Source organism: Cetorhinus maximus, chromosome 14, assembly GCF_964194155.1.
Source record: "Cetorhinus maximus chromosome 14, sCetMax3.hap1.1, whole genome shotgun sequence".
Taxonomy (NCBI): Eukaryota; Metazoa; Chordata; class Chondrichthyes; order Lamniformes; family Cetorhinidae; genus Cetorhinus; species Cetorhinus maximus.
The window spans coordinates 70,090,417-70,110,730 of record NC_135892.1 but is presented as its reverse complement, the minus strand read 5'-3'; the positions used below and the strand labels follow the sequence as shown (position 1 = coordinate 70,110,730).

At 44.2% G+C, this 20,314-nt stretch overlaps 1 protein-coding gene across 5 annotated transcripts in view; it reads right to left on the bottom strand.

Annotated features, from left to right (window-relative positions):
- Positions 1-20,314, bottom strand: part of prox1a (prospero homeobox 1a) — a 131,387-nt gene that overhangs the window by 48,223 nt on the left and 62,850 nt on the right. For 3 of the 5 annotated variants that reach the window (XM_078557055.1, XM_078557054.1, XM_078557056.1), the window contains exon 5: positions 12,390-12,461. The exons of the other annotated variants lie outside the window; for them this stretch is intronic. In XM_078557055.1, coding sequence (XP_078413181.1) covers positions 12,390-12,461 — 72 coding nt within the window. The remainder of the gene's footprint in view (positions 1-12,389; positions 12,462-20,314) is intronic. 5 annotated transcript variants of the gene reach the window in all.

Genomic DNA, 20,314 nt, shown 5'->3' with positions numbered 1-20,314 from the left:
CCATCCGAAAAGTCGGTGGGGATGAGTGCTCCACAGCCATTTCACACTCAAATGAATGTTAATTGGCTTCAGATAGGACTTCCGCCCCTCACTGGGGAGGAAGTCCTGCCTTAGAGAGCTGCCAGTGAATCTGATTTGCTGGCAGCTCTCCAGTCCCTTCAGCAACAAGAGCTGCAGTGGACAGAAGGGGAAATGCACCAACTTGCCTGAGCCTAAGTCCCAGGGTCAGAGGGCAGGGTAAGTTTAAGGGAAGCAAAGGGGGCAAATGGGATGTCAGGTGAGGTCCAGAGGCCACTGGATCTTAAGGGGGAGGTGGGATGGTACCTGCAGTCAGAAGGGGGCTTCTGATGGAGGCACCCCTACCCCTACTCTCTTCCCGCCCAAGATCTAGGCCTGTTCTTTTTCAGGCTTCCTCCAAGGCAGATAAATCTTCCCACCACCCTAAAGGTTATGGCTGGGTGGTAAACGGCCACTTAAGGACCTCAACTGGGGAAAGGGCGGGCTTCCTATCCGAGGCCTTGCATACTCCAGCGTAAAATCGCTGCGTGGTTAGAGTGGGTGGGAACCTGGAGGGAATCCCGTTCCTTCAATTTCATGCTCCGCCCTGCATAAAAACCAATCAGTGGTGGAGCCTGAAATTCTGGCCTAAACAAAGGGAGGTTGGAAAGCAGTTTGTGGGGACAGAGGGATCAAAGGTGGGTTTTTGAGGATTGGGCAGCTTGCCACATCCTTAGCATCTCGATTGTGGAAACATAAATTTCTTACTCATTTAAAAACTCAGCCATTGTCCTACTCCTGATTGTTACTGAGCAATCCATCCGACAAAAGTGCATGTGTGTGCCTGCCAGATGAGGAAAATGTAACCGTTGATCAATCTGCCAACACTTGACTGTGCTCACATATGATGAATTGCAACTTGGTTTAAGTCCTGGACGGTTGCTGGAATTAGCAGCAAGAATCAACATACAAGCCAACCTTAGAAAATGGCAAAAGCTTCTTATGAGCTGACAACTCAAAGTCAAATCTATGAGCTGGGGCAACGCACCTCCCAATCTCTCGTGTTTCTTTGCAGTTGTCTGAAAGTAGCAACATTTACAGTAAGGAAAGGCAGCCACAGCAGCTTTTCTAGTCTTGTACATTTTTCCCTTCCCAAGTAGAATGCTTTCATAACACACAAACATAACACATAGGTTAGCCTGATATACCCTAAGATTAATAAGTCAAAACAGGTGCTCTATGCTCCCATAGCAACCAATCATTTACTTAAATATCGCACTGACAAGGCTAAATGGCCATGGTGATTTTCTGCCAACTTTACTTAAGTTTACTGTTCAAATAAGAAATATTATTAGAAAATTGCATTACATTTCCAAGTTCTCAAATGTTGAAGCCAGTTAAAGGGAAACGTTCTTCTGAACATGGTTTAACAACAATTAAACACGAGATTTTGTTAAACTGAAAAAACCCCTAATTTTTCAAATCACCCTGAATAGGGTACAGGTTTGGATTGTTGACTGCAATAGGTTTACATTCAAGTACACCACCACCAAGTCCAGGGAAGGATCACAAGAAAAAGTGAGCCAAAGCCCAATAATTAAATGACTGAAATAAATACAAACTTATATTTGCAATCACTTTGCAATTAGGTATCTGCTTTTGGACAGGAGAATATCGCATTATGCCCTAATTTTTGATTCAGTCCCTCCCCTCCTCCATCACTTCATTTTGCATTATAACTGAATGACAAAGTAACTGAGTAAGAATTACAAATTATTTATCCTTGTACAACCCCCTTAACATGTGCACATTGATTTAGCCACAGTTCTAGGATTTATCAACAATTTTAAATCTAGTCTAGAGCTATGTCAACAGATTTTAGAAACTGAATATCCAAAATCAAGTTATTGTAGACATCAGCTACAAATACAAAATTAATATCTTCTGCAATGATGCATTCATAGTTATTCAAAATGGACCTCAGCTTTGGTCAACACATAGGCCCAGATCTTCCGGTCTCCAGATGGTCGGAGACTGGACGTGCTCCGGAGGATGCACTCTCAATGCACGGACTCCGCAGGAATTGTGTGGGAGGTTTCAAATTCCGATGGGCAATTCCCGTGTGTCCGAAATCTTCTGCAAAAGTGTCCGAACTCTGAGCTTGAGTTAGGGTTGGAAGTTTCGGGGGGGTATGACTTAATTACCTGGATAGTTACCCAGGAAACATTGGACAGGAAAAAACCATGTCTAACTCCTGGATAACTGTACAACTGACTCTCCGACTCCTCAGTGACCTCCATGACTACCCCCTGACCCTCCAACTCAACTACTGTCCCTTTGGCACACCACCCACGCACCCCCCCCCCTCCCGAGCCTCTGACTCACCCCTGCGACCCTCCCCTGACCCTCTGACCCGCTTCCCCGATCCTCCGACTCATTCTCCCCCCCACCGTCTTGACCTCGCCACCCTACCCACCCTGTCCACTTGCCCACTTACTTCACTCACACTCATTCACTAATGCACTGAAAAGCTATTTATATGTCTCAAAACTTTTCCGTGTGTGAATGAAGATTTACCAAAACACGGCAGCAAGTGCCATAAAAAAGGGGGTGTGGCTTGGCTTCCCCCGACGATCCTGCACTATGAAGGGGGCCTCCCAGAACATTCTGAAGAGACCTGGTTCGGAACTCCGAAGCAGAAATGCGGAGCTCCATCTTAGAGTAAAAAAATAGGAGTCAGCATGGATTGCCACTCCTTGGAAGATTTGATCTGTCACTTCTAGAATCACAATAACATATGTTAAAAATAAATTGAAGGAAAATGTGTTTTTCTAGCTGAAGAGAAGTATGCAGTGGGATCCCCTAAGGATCAATATTAGAACCACTGATTTTCTTGTTAAACATAAAATTACCTGCATTTGGGTACAGGGAGAATAATTTGTAAGTTTGCGGATGATACAAAAAACTTGACACTGTAATAGTGAGGAGGATAGTAGCAGACCTCAGGAGGACTTAGATAAACTAATGAAATGGGAAGATACATAGCAGATGCAATTTAATGCAGGCAAGTGTGAAGTGATGAACAACATGGAGAGACAACATAATCTAATTTTCAGACATGCATATTCATTAATCTGTGAGAGTGGCAATATCATTCCAACACATAAAAGGAAGCGTAAAAGTTTAGGATTAAGCCCTTTCTGCAAATCCGATGTTAGGTGCTATTCACCTGATGACACCACCCATTGCTTTGTCTACTACCTCAAGAGGGGTAAAAACTCAATTGCTTCTATTTTTGGGTTTTGGGGTTGTTATTTGTGATTAGCCCATGCCTGGCCACTTTGAGGCAGGCAGTGCGCAAATTTCGTGTGCCTCCTCATTTGAATAATTATAACATTCAGCCGAGCACGATGCACGTTGCTGGCTGATTGAACGTTCAACACAGGTCAAGCTGTGTAGATGGCTAGCATGTGTTTCAGCTCGCCTGCACCACTTTAATGTAGAGCTGCATTCATCATAAGAAAGTTGCTGTTGACCGTACAGGAATTGCCTGCAAGGAGAAGGTCCCCCAAATGAAACAACAGACAAGGCAGAGGACTCCCAGATTGATGCCGTGCTGGAGACATTACTACAAGAGGTCTAAAGGAAGACAGAAGCAATGTTTTCGCAGAGGGTCAGAAGGCCTGAGAAGGGAATGGGAGCAGCTGGCCAGGTCAGTCAATTCCTGAAGTCCTGCCCTGAGAACCTGGTAACAGTGCCATAAGAAATTCAATGACCTCACACAGGTGGACAAGATCATTGAATGCATCTTCAAAGGACTGTTCCTACTCACTGTACCATCAACGACTCACACTGCTCAATGCACTACATCCCATCACTTATCCAGAATCTCCACCTCACCCTCAACACCTTCCAATACTGCCAGCCTCACAACCACCTTCTCACTGCTTCTAAATACCTCCAGCTCTTCAGCCATGACAGGAACATGATCCAAACACAATCTCTGACATTCTTCCTTTTCTCTTATGGAACATGGTGGTCCATAACAGAAAAGAACAGACAGGACCGGAGGGGGACAGACATGCCTGTATCACCCAAGCCCTCTAGAAGAAGCAGTGCTCTGCATCGTTGTGATGGCTGTGGCAGAGCTCAGCATCACTGAGAACCAGGCACGAGTGAGATGCAGCCAGACCAGGGAGAAATGACAGTGTGTGTACCAGAAGATTAGGCCACAGATGAATTCTGCTTATGGGGACTCATATGAGGACTTTGATGGGGCAGCGTACAGAAGAGTACTGAACGGCATGTGCATCCAGATGCTTGGTGCTTTGGCAGGCCTGCCAGCGGTCTCTTGTTTCTGCCAAGGAGCATGGAGGAACTTTGCTTCAACTTGACACGGAGCTTTATACTGTGTTTTGAACCATCCTTTTCAATGTGGCCGACTTCAAGACAGCACCTGAGGACCCAGTAATGATGCAGTGTCCAGTAGCTGCTATCTCAGCTTCCATTGCAGCACAGGCAAAAAGGCACCCAACATCTCAGTGTGCAATAGAAGCTCAGGCAGTGGTCATGAGGTCCAGATTTGCTGCTGGGCTACCTCAGACTGCTGCCATCACAACTGCAGATCTCAGTGCTCAAAAAGGTACACGGCTTCTCACATCAGTCCAGCAATCTATTCTCCAACAGATTACCAGGATTATTGCGTCTCCACCGCAGATCTGTGTCAGTGGCTCTGTGGAGCACAAGTCTACTTCCTCTCTCACAATGACAGCATTTGTGTTCCCACCACTGCCACTGCCTGTCAGCCAACCAGCCCACACCGCTGTCACCCATGCAAAGGTGGTGCAGTCTCAAACCAGGTCTTTAAGGCTGAGAACTACTTGAAGGAATCGTGCAAGGCCATCTGCAGTCTCCCCCAGTAAAAGTCAGCAGCCTTTCATCAGCCAATCTGCAGCCACTGTGAAAACACTGCTGGAAGCACAAGGATAGGCAAAGGTACTAAAGGCTTGCACAAGGGTGAATAGTTCATTTTTCTATGGGGAGGATTTTCCGCTTGTTGGAAGGGTGCGCTGGGCAGGCCAAACAGTCTGTCACCTGTGATCGGGCCCTGACTGCGATTTCACACTGGGCTGGCCAATTAACAGCCAGCCAGCATGAAATGTGTGCTGCGAGCCTCAGAGCTGCCGGGGTGGGAGCGGGAGGAGCGCGAGCTCTGAAACGTGCGCATGCGTAGGGGCCTGCTTACTGAAAAGCTCCCTGAAGGCACAGAGCTGCCTCAGGGAGCTGAAGATTTTTAAAATGAAAAATAAAGATTTGAAAAATAAGGAAAACATGTGACTCTATCAGATGATCAGGGATATGTAAAAAATGAGTTTAAAAATGTTTTATTATTTTTTCAGTCACTGTTGGAAACCTCATCCTGCCCATGGATGAGGTTTTGTGAACAATGCAAAGGCTGCCTGACCTATTTGCCTGCCAACCAACCGTAAGGTTGGACGAGCGGTAAAAAATTCAATTTAATGAATTGATTAATGGGCTTAAATAGCCCTCTTAATTGTTGGCAGGTGCGCTGCCAACTCTCGCGAGTGTCTGCCGAACGTAATATTGTGCACTGCTTCACGCTCGTGCGTGTCGGGCACACACCTGCACGCCGAGCTGAAAATCCTGCCCTATATATTATCCAACAACACATTCAGTAAAGTTGCCATGGAAAGGTATTTTATTGGTATTTCAGGATTATGGGCAAAAGGAAACTGTGATGAGACGTAGCAAAAAGCTTGAACGATGGCGAATTATGCAGCAATGGTGATGATGGGATGAAGTCTTAGAGAAAACAGTCTTAGTAACTATTCACCTGTAACCTGTCCTAAGCCACGGCATCCCAGCTGCATCCTCCCTACTCCCTCCTCCTCAGGTAGCCTCTACATGGTGGCATGATAGCAAGATTGTAAAGAACGCAACAAACTACCACAAACTTGGACATCCATTCTGGTGAGTACTGGAGGGCTCCCCACTCCCAGCAGCCCAGGCAGCATAACCATTGCTTAAAAACACTGATTGTTTGCTCCACAATGTTTCCTGTGGTTGCATATCCTTTGATATGATTGTCCTCCCATGGTCATGTGGCAGGGGGGAGTTGTAAACATGTGTGCAGAGGTATCCCTCGCCCCTAAGCAATCAGCCTCTGGATCGTCTTAGTGGCCCAAAGATGCCAGGAATGGCTGATGGTGTTGTGGCTGCTGCTAGGATAGTAGGCATTCAAGGAAATGGTTGCTCGCCAACTGCACATTGATGGAGTGGTAACCCTTGCAGTGGATGGATCCCTGCACTATTGGAAATCTTGCTGCCCTGGGAAAATCAAGTGCTCACTCCTCTTACTTCTCTATGGTAGGAGAAAAGGTCATGAAGTCCTCTTTTCTGGCATACAGAGCATCTGTCACCTCCCTATGCAGCAGCATACAGCACACCGGCAAATGTTGGCTATGTCACCTGTTCCCAGCTGGAAGGATCTGCTTCCACAGAAATTCAGCACAAAGGTGCCCTTGATGATCACTGACAGTGCCATCCTTGCCCTACTGTACAGCTCAGTGTTCTGTTGAAGGAGAACATTCCTTCAAGAGAGCCCACTTCCTTGTTGAATCATAGGCACCTCTAACATTGCTCCTGGCTGAGGTGGAGGTAGGGAAGTGCTACCTAAAACCTCTCTGGAGGGAGGGCCCTCCTCATAACTCCAGTAGGCTTTCTGTGTATGAGGCATAAACTTGCTCTGACCTCCCTTTCAGAATGCAGCAACACTTCCTTCAAAATTGAACAAGTCACCAAAACTTCTCCAAAGGAACATCACATATTTATTTTTTGCAAAACTTGTGGAAACGCTAAGTCAGAAGCACCTCACCTGCAGGTTGGATGGTTGGCCCTTTAAATAACACTAGTAAGGGAGCCCTCGTGAAGCTGAAAACAAGTTCAGCTGGGAATGTTCAGGACATGGCGTTAATTGGACCTGTGCGGTGCAAATTGGCAGAACGTGCGTCAAATCAGTCCAAGAGGCTGTTTGGTATCACAATCTGTCCAGTGTGAAAGTGTCCAGACCGTGCTAGCGCTCTTACCAGCATGGCACACCACATGGGCTATGCTGCAAGTGGCCGGAAGCTGTGCGTCTGCCATTTTCGGCAACTCTGCTTTCCATAGCACCAGCTCGAGGGGTACTACGGAGCTGATTTTTTCTGGAAAGTGTTATTTTTATTTCATTCAATTGATTGCTATGCAGCAAGATTCTGAAGTGGCTCAATGTCTGCTAAATATAATAATAAGCAAAACCACAAAAGTAAAATACTGCAGATGCTGGAAATAAAAACAAAGTTTGCTGGAGAAACTCAGCAGGTTAGACAGCATCAGTGGAGAGAAACAGAGTTAACATTTCAGGTCGAGTGATCTTTCATTAGAACTAAAGAATGATAGAAATGTAAGAGTTTTTAAGTCAGTCGAAGGGGGAGGGGACAGGAAGAATAAAAGGGAAGCTCTGTTATAGGGTGGAGGGCAGGGGAGATTAAATAACAAAAGATTTCATGATGCAACAGCCAAAGAGAAATGTACATTTCTTTCATTCTTCAGTTCTGTTGAAAGGTAATTCGACCTGAACCATTAACTCTGTTTCTCTCCACAGATGCTGCCTGACCTGTTGAGTTTTCCCAGCACTTTTGTTTTTATTAATAATAAGCAAATACTAATTTAAACACAACTCAACCAATTGAAAGCTGCACATAAATTGATGCAATCCTGCACCCTTCTTTAAAAGTAGCGAAATAATTTCTCTTTACTGGATTGCAATGACATCACTTTATGTTATTTTGTGCAGCAGCAATTCAGGATGATGCAGATAAAGAGTTAAATATGTACCAGAGAAAAAGCTCATCAGTAATATAGTGCATCTAATATTGCCCACAGCAAAGCCACAATATCCCTTGGCCAGTTTCTCTACAGTGCATTCACTTCTCCTTTATCGGTATACATCCACAATGAAATATGAAGAGAGAGTATGTAGAAAACACAAGTAGACTGCAAAGTTATCTCAAAACTGAACTAGCTACCAGATTACTAATGGTTACGTGGGTTTTTGTTCCTTTGAAAGGTGGTGGTATATAATTTCTTGATCTATGTGGGTGCCAAGTTTGAAATATTGCATAAAATCTACAAAAGGCAGTAATGGTGATCACTGTAAGAAAAATATTTCAAAAGTACCTTTACAGTCTGAAATATTGCAATACTTTTGTGTGCTTTGGTCAGAATTAAACTTGCTGTTGATTGTATGGTTTTACTGACTAAAGCTTTATTTGTATTGCCGCTTTAAATAAAACTGATGTCCTGGAGCTCGATTATGCTCAGTGCTCAGCTGTCTTAAGCTGGCAGAGCCCCTGAAAGTGAATGAGATACACCAATTTAAAACCACTAACCTGCAATTAGGATTAGAATCTAGCTGTAGTCAATCCGCACTTTAACCCCTTCACAGTAAAAACAGATGGTCAGCTTTCAAAAAACTATTCTGCAACTAATGCAAATGACAATGTGGGTTAATATTTCATTTTCTAAACAAAATGCCAGATATTACGGCCCAAAAATTCAACCACGCCCAAACACGGGCAGGCAAGAGGCTGGGTGAGTGATACACACACCTGTGCATGTGATCCCAGGCAGCATTTAAATTCTTGCTGGGACCTCATTAAGATGGCTTAGGCATGCAGTCAACATAGACTGCGCTATTCACTGGCTGCTGGGCAGGACGAAGAGACATGACCATGGCGTGTGACAACACTGGAGGAGACAGTGCACAGGATTTCTTCATACTTTATCCTCTTTTTCCCTTCTTACTTTTCTATCTCACTCTACACTGACTGCATGACAAACTGCAGCTGCTTTCACCAGCCATTCATCTTTCATTGATCCGTCTTCAGTCTAATAGTTCATCTTTACTCCTCTCTTTCAGGTGCTCGAAATGTAGAGATACCTGTGCCACTTCAGGGCTTGATTCCCAGATAACCTGTCCACCATCATGGGTGGAATTTTACGGCCCCGGCATGGTGGGGTTGGGGCTGTAAAACGCGGCGAGCCATTCAAAAGTCCATTGACTTTGCTGGGACTGGAAAATCCTGCCGGTGGGAGGGATCATAAAATTTCAGTTCATGTCTTGAGCAAATCAAGATTTCTAACAACGCAAGCAAAACATAAGCCATTCTTTTGCTTCCAAGTGCCTCTGCTTAACTCTACCAACTTTCCTGACCGCCACCTCAGGTCAATGGAGATGGAGTGGAGACTGTGGTTTGATCCCAAGTTGATTTTCTTCTCTCTGGTCACCGAGACCAACATAAAAACAACTTTCCTTCCCCATGTTTCTACCACTATGGCAGAGATTCTAAATTCATGTCTTTATCAACTTGAGGGTCAACTTCTCAAATGCTCTTCTAGTCAGTCTTTCTGTTTTCAGTCCCCATAAATTGCAGCCCATTCAGAATGCTGTTACACAAATCCTTATCTGTTCAAAGGCTGATGTGAGGAATGCTCTATAAATGCAGTTTTCTGATGCTTTTAAATGACCACTATCAGGTTGAATAGCAAGTTAACCATTGCTAAATTATTGGCTGAATTTTATGCTGGGGGTGGTTCCCCGCTCTCCCCCCACTGATGTGAAAGTTGGTGGCGAGCCCGCCTCAGCTTGGTTGGCTTGCCTACCAACCATTTAATGGTTGTTGGGCTTTAATTGGCTCGAGGCATGTCTCGAGGCAGCCCTTCTGCCCCTTCCAAGAGCAAGACCCACCTCGAAGAGCTGCTGGCCTATCAGAGGGCCAGCAACTCTCTTGTCCCAGCAGCACCACCAAGAGCTGTAGCCACTGCACTCCCAAAGAGGAGAGAGATGTTGATGGAGCCTGGATTTAAAGGTAAATCTGGAGATGGGGGCAGAGTTTATCAAAGTGGTGCTGGGGTGTGGGTGCAGTTTGTGAGGGTGGAATTATCTTGGGGTGGGGGGCTCCGATGGGCACAGGGTCGCTGAAAAGGAGGCACCCCCACCCTTGTCCAGTCACCAGGGTTCACCTGGCCGGCAATAGCCTCCCGTGTCACAGGTAAAAGCATTGGCAGTGGAAGGCTATTAATTAGCCACTCAGGGGCCTCAATTGGACCACTGGTGAGTGCAATGGTGGCAAGTAGGCAACAGGTGCCGTGTTACTGCCATGGTGCCCAATTTTATGCCCCCTCTGCCTCTTATCCCACCCCCCAGAAACTTTGGTCCATGTATCAAGGTTAAGCATACAGCATATGGAGCAAAATGAAACATTCATGAAAAGGGTAAATGACAAATCCTACAGGACTTAGTCTCTACCCTTGGTCAGTACTATAATAAGTATGGTCAGTATTATAATAAGTAGAGGACACATTTTATTACATTTGTAGTGTCAGTGAATAGACAGTACCATGATTTGTGCTACCAATTTTGTTGATTCTACCTCTTCTGACACCTTGTACCATTTCTAGGAAGAGCTACGGCAAGAAATCTATATTCAGGCAACAAAACAAATTCCACAATCAAATTTCGATCCACTTTCACCTTATCCAAATATCAGAAAAAAACTCTGGTTCAGTGTAGCAAACAGAGGTTATATCTGCATGCTAAATCTGTCAAATCTGACATTCATTTACTGTAAATATATTAATCTCATCAATCCTGCCAAGATTCCAAATTTCCCCATCTTAAACTTCGCTTACTTCAAGACGGCGACCCAGCCTAAGGAACAGTGGGCCAGATCTATGAATAATAGCTAGTGAGTTGGCCATGTTTTTCAAGAATCGTCATGATTAAATGCCATCCCCAACCTCCAATTTTTTTTTTGCACTTTTTGGAGTCATTGCAACATCTAGCTTCCAAGTTCTTCGTTCTCTTTTTATTTCGTTCTATGTGCTCATTTACATTTCTCTCTCTCCACTTTTCATTCCCTCTTTCTTGTCTTTCTCTTTCCCTCTGTATCTGCAACGAGTTTGTGTGCAAATTAGAAGAAGGAACTTATGAGGTCACCTATGTAAAACCCTCATCTCTGGAAAAACTCAACAGCAAAAGCTGACTTGCCAGTGAGAAACAAAAATAATTCAAACAGTAGTGCTGCTGGTTCTTAGAAGTGTTGTGGCCTGACATGCATCCTGCATTCCCAGAAAATTTTTCTCCTACCCCAGTTTAGGATTGCCTCAGGAATTCCAGATCTGCAATCCAAGACGGAAATGGCAAAGCAGCACTGCCAGAAGTGGGACATTGAATGTTAGTCCACTGCATTCTCACTGTGAGAGAGAGAGTAGCTATTGTTTGTCTTGTTACTTTAATTCCCACCACATCAGCTCCTTCTTCAGTCAGAAGCTGCTCAGTGAAGTCACATTCAGCCCATAGTATGGATTTGTAAACAAAGTGGTTTTGGCTTTCCATCGCTGGCCATATTTATTGGCATACCTGGGGCAACAGGGGGCAAAGGTGATCAGGAACATACTCTGACACAACCTCACTACTTTTTTTCCAGGAGTTAATCTCATTGCCAGAGAATATAGTGATGCAGGTTTATGTAAACTTTATGCAAATGATGGAAAAATCGGCACCATTCATAGTTCTTACCATTTCCACTGTTGCTGGAGGCAAGGTCTACCAGTTTGACCCAGGCAGTTGGCACTAAAAGAGTGGTGGAAGGGAGATGAAACATTTGTGCAAGCTTGTGACTCAAGTTCTGCATGAACAATGGGCCCAAGATGGGAATCAAAATGGTTTTCTAAAAAACATTCAAGACCTCCTGTGCAAGAATTCTATCCTCTGGCAGAAGCTAGAGAAACCGCCTCCAGTATGCGATTGTCACTGAGGCTGAGAAGTCGAATTTGTGGACGGAAGTCCTGCCCTCCAGAGATGCACACTAAACAACTGGGGAGTGAAAAGCCCAGAGCTCCTTAGAGACCAAGATAACTAAATCCTAGTTCCTGTCTGGAGTCCTGTACATTTTTCATTTCATTATGTAAATAGAAGAGGAGATACACTGTGGTTACATAAACAAGGGCATCTGTTAGAGTTAGTGTTCCATAACACTGGTGTTATAACACGATAGAAAGAAACCATTTAGGCCATCTTTTCCATGCCAGTTCTATTCTATCTACTCTAATCCCATTCTCCATTATAAGTTTTATAATAACTTTTTATATTCTCCCATTTCAAATACTTCTACTGAAGACATGGGGATAGCTTTCACATGTACTAAGTCCACTACAAATGTGGACCAGCAATTTATAACAGGAAAAAGTTGACAGTGTGACGATACATCAAGAGCCTAGAAATTTCAGAGAATTCATTTTTGGCTGCTCCATCCACACAGGGTACTTACCTGCACATGCATGGGAGAGGTTCGAGCAACTTCAGGTATTGAGCCTTGGGCCTCATTCGAATAGGAACAGCTCTGTGGGAGGAGTCCAAGAAGGTGAGTTGAGGAAGACTGGATCACTGTTAGCATCATAGTGGACCACAGTTAATTTACGTTCTCAGAGGAAGATCACAGACTCATGGGATGGAGATAGTGGACCTTGGCATGGGGATAGTGGACTTTGGGGGTGGGGGGAGGAAGTGCAAGTGATCATTAGTTGGGACGATTGGCAGCCTGGGTGGGCAGAAGGCAGCAGCAGCAACCCACAAGATTGGGACTTGGAGGCTGAGAATCCTAAGATCGGGGAGCCTAAATGTTGGGGATCTTAGGGCTGGAGAGGAGGAGAAATGGTGGTTTAATGTGCGATTAAGAGTATCCCAACTCCACATTTTTGTTGCAGGCATTTGCAAGGTTGGTTTCTGAGTGCAGCCTGCCATATTGCAGAGCTGCTTCAGCTGCACCACAATCCCTGTAGTGGGGGTCTCAAGCAAGGGTTAAGCTTTGATAAAGGATCTCTTGCAGAGTTTATCTAAAATGGCCGGAATTGTGCGCCTGCTTCCTGTATGGCATTTTGTGGGCTTAGGAAGCTGCACAGCACCTGAAAACTGGACACTTTATGTAGCCCAGTTTCCAGACCAAGTTGTGTTAACAGGAAAAGTGTGTGAACGTAAAATTTTTGATTTAACATATATGGATACAAAGCCAGTTTCAATTTGGATGCTTTCCACTTTTAGTAATCATTAACAGCTTTGGAGAATATATATAATCTTTTATTACTAGCTAGTTTATTCCTGGCAGTAGTAACTGAAATTTGGAAGTTTCTCTCTTAAGCTTCTTCTGTCATTCAAATGCAGAATGGCTATTAATACAGAGACATTCCTCAATTTATTAAAAACTGGCATGAAATATTTTTGATGCACTGAAAGGATCTGCAAACAAAATCACTGTTTCTTAAATATCAAGTGTGTGAAGTAAAGTCATGACTAGTAAAGAAGTAGTAATAGTCAATCAATACACTGGTAATAATGGGTTTTTCCTGCTTTTGAAAAAGCTTATGAGATACTGATCCCTTTTTATTTCAACAAGTCTGAACCTCTGGCTATGCAGTGCAAGGTAATGGTTGACAACAAAATAAAACAACAAAAAGTAGGAGAAAATCTGTTTCAGCAAGAGAGTCTAGGGCCTGAATTTTCACGAAGTATGGCGCCGGGTCCCCAGGTCTGGAAGTCCTGCCCCATTTCACACAGATCCTATTTTCGCTGGGATGATGGGGGAAGGGGCGGGATGTAGTTCACACATATGGGAAATCCAAACCCATCAGGGACTTTTGAACTCAGTGCTGAGCTCAAACAGGTTCAATTTTTTGATGGAGCGAGGTCAGTTTCCAGCAGTGTGTGCTCTTCAATTTTTAAGAGTAAATATCAATGTGCATTAAAGTTGCATAAGGTCTGTGGAACTACCAAGCTGTGAAGTTATTTAAATCCCCTGCTCTTTAAATTTTGAAAAGAAATAGCTTGCTCTGTCTCTGAGTTGAAAATAGAAATTGGTGCTTGCAATTTCAACAACTGTTTGTTGAGCTCTCATTATAATATTATCACTGCTTGATTGCTTTCACAATCTATGATAATGGGGGCCGTTTAAGTTTACAGTTTGATTGACAGTTCCAAGAGGTTATTAAGGGATTAGCTATATTTAATGTGGGGTTATGAAAACAATGTTTGTTTTTAGAGGGGATTAAGTACTGGAAGGGATTTACATGTATTGAATGGGCTTTTATCAATGGAAGCATTATTTTATATAGTGAAGTCTGTAATAGATACTTAGCACTTTATTTTATTTCATCTCAGCTTGGCTCCTGAGGTCTACCCATGGTGGTTACTGTGTGGATTGGTATGGAGGGCGTGAGGGCAAAGGGTGGTGGTGGGGGGCATGGGTTGGCATAAGTTGGCATAGGGGTGATAAGGGGCCATAAGGATGAGTGGGGTGTCATGGGTTGGCATGAGTTGGTATTGAGCTTTAGGCGGCCAAGGGGTGAGTATAGAGGCATAGGTTGGTATGGAGCATATAGTGGCCATGGCAGAGGCATAAGTTGGCATGGATGGCATATGGGAAGTGGGTGGGGGGGGGGGGGGGGGGGGGTGAAGAGGTGTGAAGCATGGGGGCTAGAGGGCCTAACTACTTTTATTATAACAGGGACTAAATCCCAAAGCACTGAGGTGGACCTTTTAAACAGCTTGCCTCGGCACTCAGCAGCCCCTGTGCCGGCCTCTGAACTATTTCCAGTGCCCAACTCCAGCATGCACTGGACCCCTGGAATGAAAATCCAGCAATTTGGGGCTGTTTCTCCTGAGGCAGATATGCTGAGCCTGGGATTTCCCCGACTCTGCGCATCCACCTTGAGAGTGAAAATCCGGGCCTAGGAGCATGATGAACATAGAGAAGTGAATCACATTGGGTGGAGGATGGAATTTGTCCTCCTTTATATAATATTCAGGAAAGTGATAAAAACAGCAGCATGTCATTGGTACAGGCAACAGACTCCTCTTACTGGCTGGAGATTTGGAAAAGGCATTTAAAGAACAGCACGTAGATAAAACATCAACATTTTGTAATGTTGAAGCAGGAGAAATGCATGCACAAAGTAAAGTTTGTGTAAAGATATATCCACAAAGAATGTTACCAGCATACAGAAGAAATGTTAATAAGGTTGTACCAAGTAAGGTCTCAGAAGTGATGAAATACATTATGTTAGACATGCCTTTATGGGAGAGAGGGCATGTACTGCAGGAAGGAACTACCATGACAAAATTATTGTATGCCAAATCCAGTTACTCCTATCTTTGTGCATACAACTCTCATATAATAGGACAGCAGTGGATAGCAAGTATCGGAGATGGGTTCTCATGTCTGCAGAATGGCGGATTTGTTTGACAGAGACTGGAATACCACTCATGACATGATATATAACATCAAAGTGGCAAAGTACCTACAGAAGGGATTCACACACCAGCAGATATATATATAGTGCAGAAAATGTTGACATTGATGTAGATTAGGAAGTATGAAGTGAGGCACCAACTATTAGTAAGGAAAGCTATAGGGGGTAACGATTGATGTAGTGGTGCTGGTGGGGGAAGCAGCAAGAATAAACCTCAACGTGCTATGTTCCAATGGTAATATATTGAGGCACAAATGGATCTGCTATTAAAGCAGCAACACTGTACTTAGGACACAGAAGAGACAATTGTTCATTGCAGACTACATCAGAAGATGGCTGGACAGTCCAAAGGAACCCAGCACCTAGTTACATTAGCCAGCTCCTGCATGTGATGCCAAAAAGCAATTTCTTTTGCACCTCCACTGAGCACCTGGCAGCATCTGCAATAGAGAGTTAAGTCGCGAAGATCACAGCTCCACACACAAAAGAGATTTTCCCAATGGTAATAAAGAGGAATTGTGGCCAAATTTCCAAGGTGAAGGCATGGATCGCTTCAGTTGACTTGGAGACTGGTAAAGCAAATCACAACCAGGGTCAGGTAAAGAGGAGAAAGGAACATTCTGAAACATTACAGGTGGCCAATTTCCTACACTGAAACAGATTAATAGGCATTGTGAGCAGATGCCCTCCACCTCATGCATGGAGAAGCACAGCAGCAACTCACTGGAACTCATGTTAACAGTTGGTTAGTGCCATCACATAACCCTGCACAAATGACAATAGGCACTAACTCTAAAAACACTGAGCCAAGAGCAACTACAGCTCCTGAGATCACTGACCCCTGTGATTGTATTAGGGTTGGCCACCAGTATAGGCAGCAGATCTTTTCTACCCTCTGCAGCTGGCTATGTAACCAGACATCAATGCTACTTTGTTAACTGGGCAAGTACTAAATATTAAAAGACATCAAAATAATATGGAGAAGATCGTGATGTGAAAGATAGTTTTGCACAACCTAATGAGATTAATTCACTGCTACTAATTTTTTTCTGGTACCTGGTGATATAGAACTGCAGTCAGTATAGTAATACATGGCAAAGTGGCACACAGTTGAAACGCAGCCAATGGATGTCAGGAAGGCTGCTTGTTTCACTAAATTTGAAAGCAGTGGTTCCATATAGCCACTGGCACCACAGAGCAAATTACCCAGCAAAGGTCTTAGTGGTATATTAGTCACCATGGTCTGGTTTTTCATCCTTGAGGTGGGAAACGGGAGAAGGGGAAATTCCCGGCTTGGCCTGCCTGCCTTTGGAGGAAGTGCTCGCAAAGAAGGGATTTCCATTCCGGGGGGCGGGGGCGGGTGCAGGTGCAGTCAGACTAGCTGACCTGGACACAAGTTCAGAGACAGCCATAGGGCTGCTAGGTGCCAAGGCAGGCTGTTCAAAAGGCCTGTTCGGTGCGGTGGGACTTTGTCCCAGTTATAACAAAAACAGACAGGCCCTCCAGCCCTTATACACTCCCATGCCACCTTCCATGCCATCTCAAGCCCTCTAACCCCCATCCATGACCTTTCATACGCTCCAAGCTAAGCTATGTGCCCCCATCCACATCCTAGGGTCCCTCTTGCCAAGGTACACCCCACCCACCCACCCCCATTGCCCCTTATGTTCCCACACCAAGCTTATGACCATCACACACTATACACTATACAGAACCTATGAACCATATAGTGGCAAATAGGATGTGTAAAAAACATTTTTAAAAAGTCATTCACTGATAACTTTCCACTTTGTTTTTTAAAAAATCTTCTTTACTACAGCCAAATAGAAGTGTCAATCATCCAAATCCTTTAAAGTGTCAACAGCTGAAACTGCAAGCACTTGAAACCTCTTGACCTTCTGTAAATAAACATTGTGAAATTGATAGCAAAGACCTGAGAACCAGAGCTGTCGATTAATTTTTTCCCCTGGGGCTCAGGTGTTTCAGTACTCTAACAGATGCCTGGGATCTCAGCCAAGAATGCATAATAAGGCTTGGCCGAGAGCTGAGGAATCCAGTAGAACACAAACATCTGAGCTCCAGAGAAAACACTGCTTGATTGACAATTCTGTCTCTCTGATCTATGATGTCAATTGCACAATGTTTATTGACACAAGACAAAGAGGTTTCAAGTGCTTGCAGTTTCTATAATTGACACTTTAAAGGATCTTGATGATTGACACTTTTATTGGCCTACAGTAAAAAAGGATTTTTTTTTTTAAGAAAGCGGAAAATCATCAATGAATGACTGTTTTTTTAAAAAAAGCTGTTTACACACATCTTACTGTCACTATAGGTTTCATTGATTCTATATAGTGTTTAGTGGGTGAATGGGCACAGAAGTGCCATAGCTTGACATGGGGTGGGCATGAGGAGCCATTGGGGTGGGTGGGACGCATGCCTTGGCATGTAGGGCATGAGGGGGACCCTTTTGAACTTACCTTTCAAAAGGTTCCCTCATGAAGACTATGGTTCACACACCTCTTAGGTACTGTGAACCACGACTCTTTGAAAAGCTGGCCCAACTCCATGAAAATTGGGGAGGACTAGGATATGCCTATTCCCATAATGGAACTGGCCAGGTCGGAAAGGCAGGGTGCGGGCTCGTGAGCTGAACCAGCCCCCACCCTTAAAAGGCACAGTTAAAAATCAGAAACCCTGGAAATGGGTTGGAAATCCTGGAATCAAGTTCTGGTTGTCATTTTTAAAGGTCCATGTAAGGTCCATGTAGTCTCCCTGACTCCACAAAAATCCAGCCCTATCTGTCAGAAAAGCCTGAAACTCATTGGGCAGTACTTCTTAGGTTCCCAGTCCTGTCTGGATAGCACCTGATGAGTTAGGGATCCCCAATGCAATTCATTCTCCTAGATGTCCCTCACCTCTTTCACTCATAGTCACTACAAAAGAAAAACTGTGACACTATTTCTGTTGCTTACAACTCTTTGCATTCGTAATTTGGAACTCAATATTCACTGTACCACCGTAGCTGTGGGAGGCTGTGCTAATTGCTCATGAACAATTATTAAATTGGCCTTAGATACACTTTGGAAAAGTTGGAAACAAACACTGGTTTTTGAAGTGAAAAAATATTCAGGGCACAGAATATTAATATGCTGGAACTTTCTTCCCAGGTTACACTGCTCTTTGCGAGATTATTTTTCTTAAGGCTTTTCGAACAGAAGACTGCCCCATCGTCGTCTGTTTAATGACAAGCAAATATATTTATGTGCAAGAATAAATAAGTCATTTATATTTCTGATTTCCCACATATTTCATTGTGGGTGGTAGCTGTTTGGCATGATCCTGTTACAAATGGCAGTTCACTCATTCAATTATAAAGTTGTGTTTTGTTCTAAACAAAGTGCATTCCAGATTATGTGTTTTCTATTTGAAGAGCTCCATCCTCCAATATCTGAATAAGAGAAAGAAGTTGTAAATGGTACTAGAAATATCCCTGAAGAATCAAATCATCCTGGGCCATTCGCTCTCCTCTGCTCCACAAGGCACAAATTGGGCTGATTTTTTAAAACTTAGTCGCTGCCAAAACATTGGACAGTTAGCAGATCAGGAACCCACTAGAATCACCAGCGGGTTTTGCCTTGGCTCTTTACCAGAGCTAGGGCATTAGCATCACCCTTCTGACCAGGGAGGACGGGTGGGATCATGGGCCACAGCTATGAAAGTAAGAATTTCTAATTAAAAAGGGACCACAGCAGAGTCAGAATTGCTCATCTGCACACGGAGTTTTTAGGTTGCAGCAATGACATGATTGGAGAAGGGACTTGGGACGGCTGCTCCCCGGATCTCTAACCCTTACCTGGAGCTTCTGCTGAGAGGTATGAAGGAATGCAGTGAGGTGCTCTTTTTTTGGAAGGCAGGAAATAACAAGCATCTTGATAGGCACTAGCAATGCGTACCCACCAGTTCCACTGGAAAGGCGGTCCTGTTCCAGGACGCTGCAGCAATGACCTGCCGTGAAAGCCTGAAATCCCTGAGGCACTGGTGCTCAGACACATTGATTTAGCTGATCCTCTGCTTGTAGATCCTGTGTTGGGGTCTCGCCCGCTAGGAGTCTGTTCTCTGTGTCCATCCCATCTGCCCTGTGGATCATTATGTAGCTGAGGATAAGGCAGTTGGTGCTTCTGCTGACAGTGCTGTTGCTCCTCTTGTTTCGCATTAGAGATGCAAGGTAGAGCTAAGTAAGCTGTGATGAAGGCTGGTAGCAGATAAGTGCAGCTGAAATTGAGTTAAGTGCGAGACAGGAGAAGTGTCTTCTAAGAAGTTGGCAGTGACCTGTCAAGCACTGAAAGTACTCTCTGAGAAGGTATGTAATGAGCAGCCGCCTCTCACCTGGCCATGGCTGCAGCTCTTAATTTTTCACTGTTCAAAGGCGTCCCAGCATGTAAATTTCACTGAAGAAGCACTCCTCACTGTACACTCATCAGGTTGACTCTGGCAAGTTGCCGACAGTTCAGGAATAGATGAGCTGGCTGTTAAAGCCAGAATGCTTGGTTAAAACTGTACTCAATTACAGGCTTGAATATTTAACTGCCTTCCCGCTCATCTTCAAACCCACCCGGGTGAAACCTGGATGATGTCAAGATCCTGACTTTCACAGAATTTAACTCCCTGCGTGCACCCACGCACACATCCCTTTGCCTGCAAAAATCCCTCCCATTAAGAAGAAGAATGTTTTTTATTAATCATTCTTAGATGTGAGCATTGGTGGCAAGACCAACATTTAATGCCCATTCCTAACTGCCCCAGAGAAGGTAATGGTGAGCTGGCTTCTTGAACAGCTATAGTTCGTTGTGTGAAGGTACACTCAAATTGTTGTTAGGGAGGGAGTTTCAGGGTTTTGACAGATAAATAATGAAAAAACATCAAGATGGTTCCAATTCAGCATGGTGTG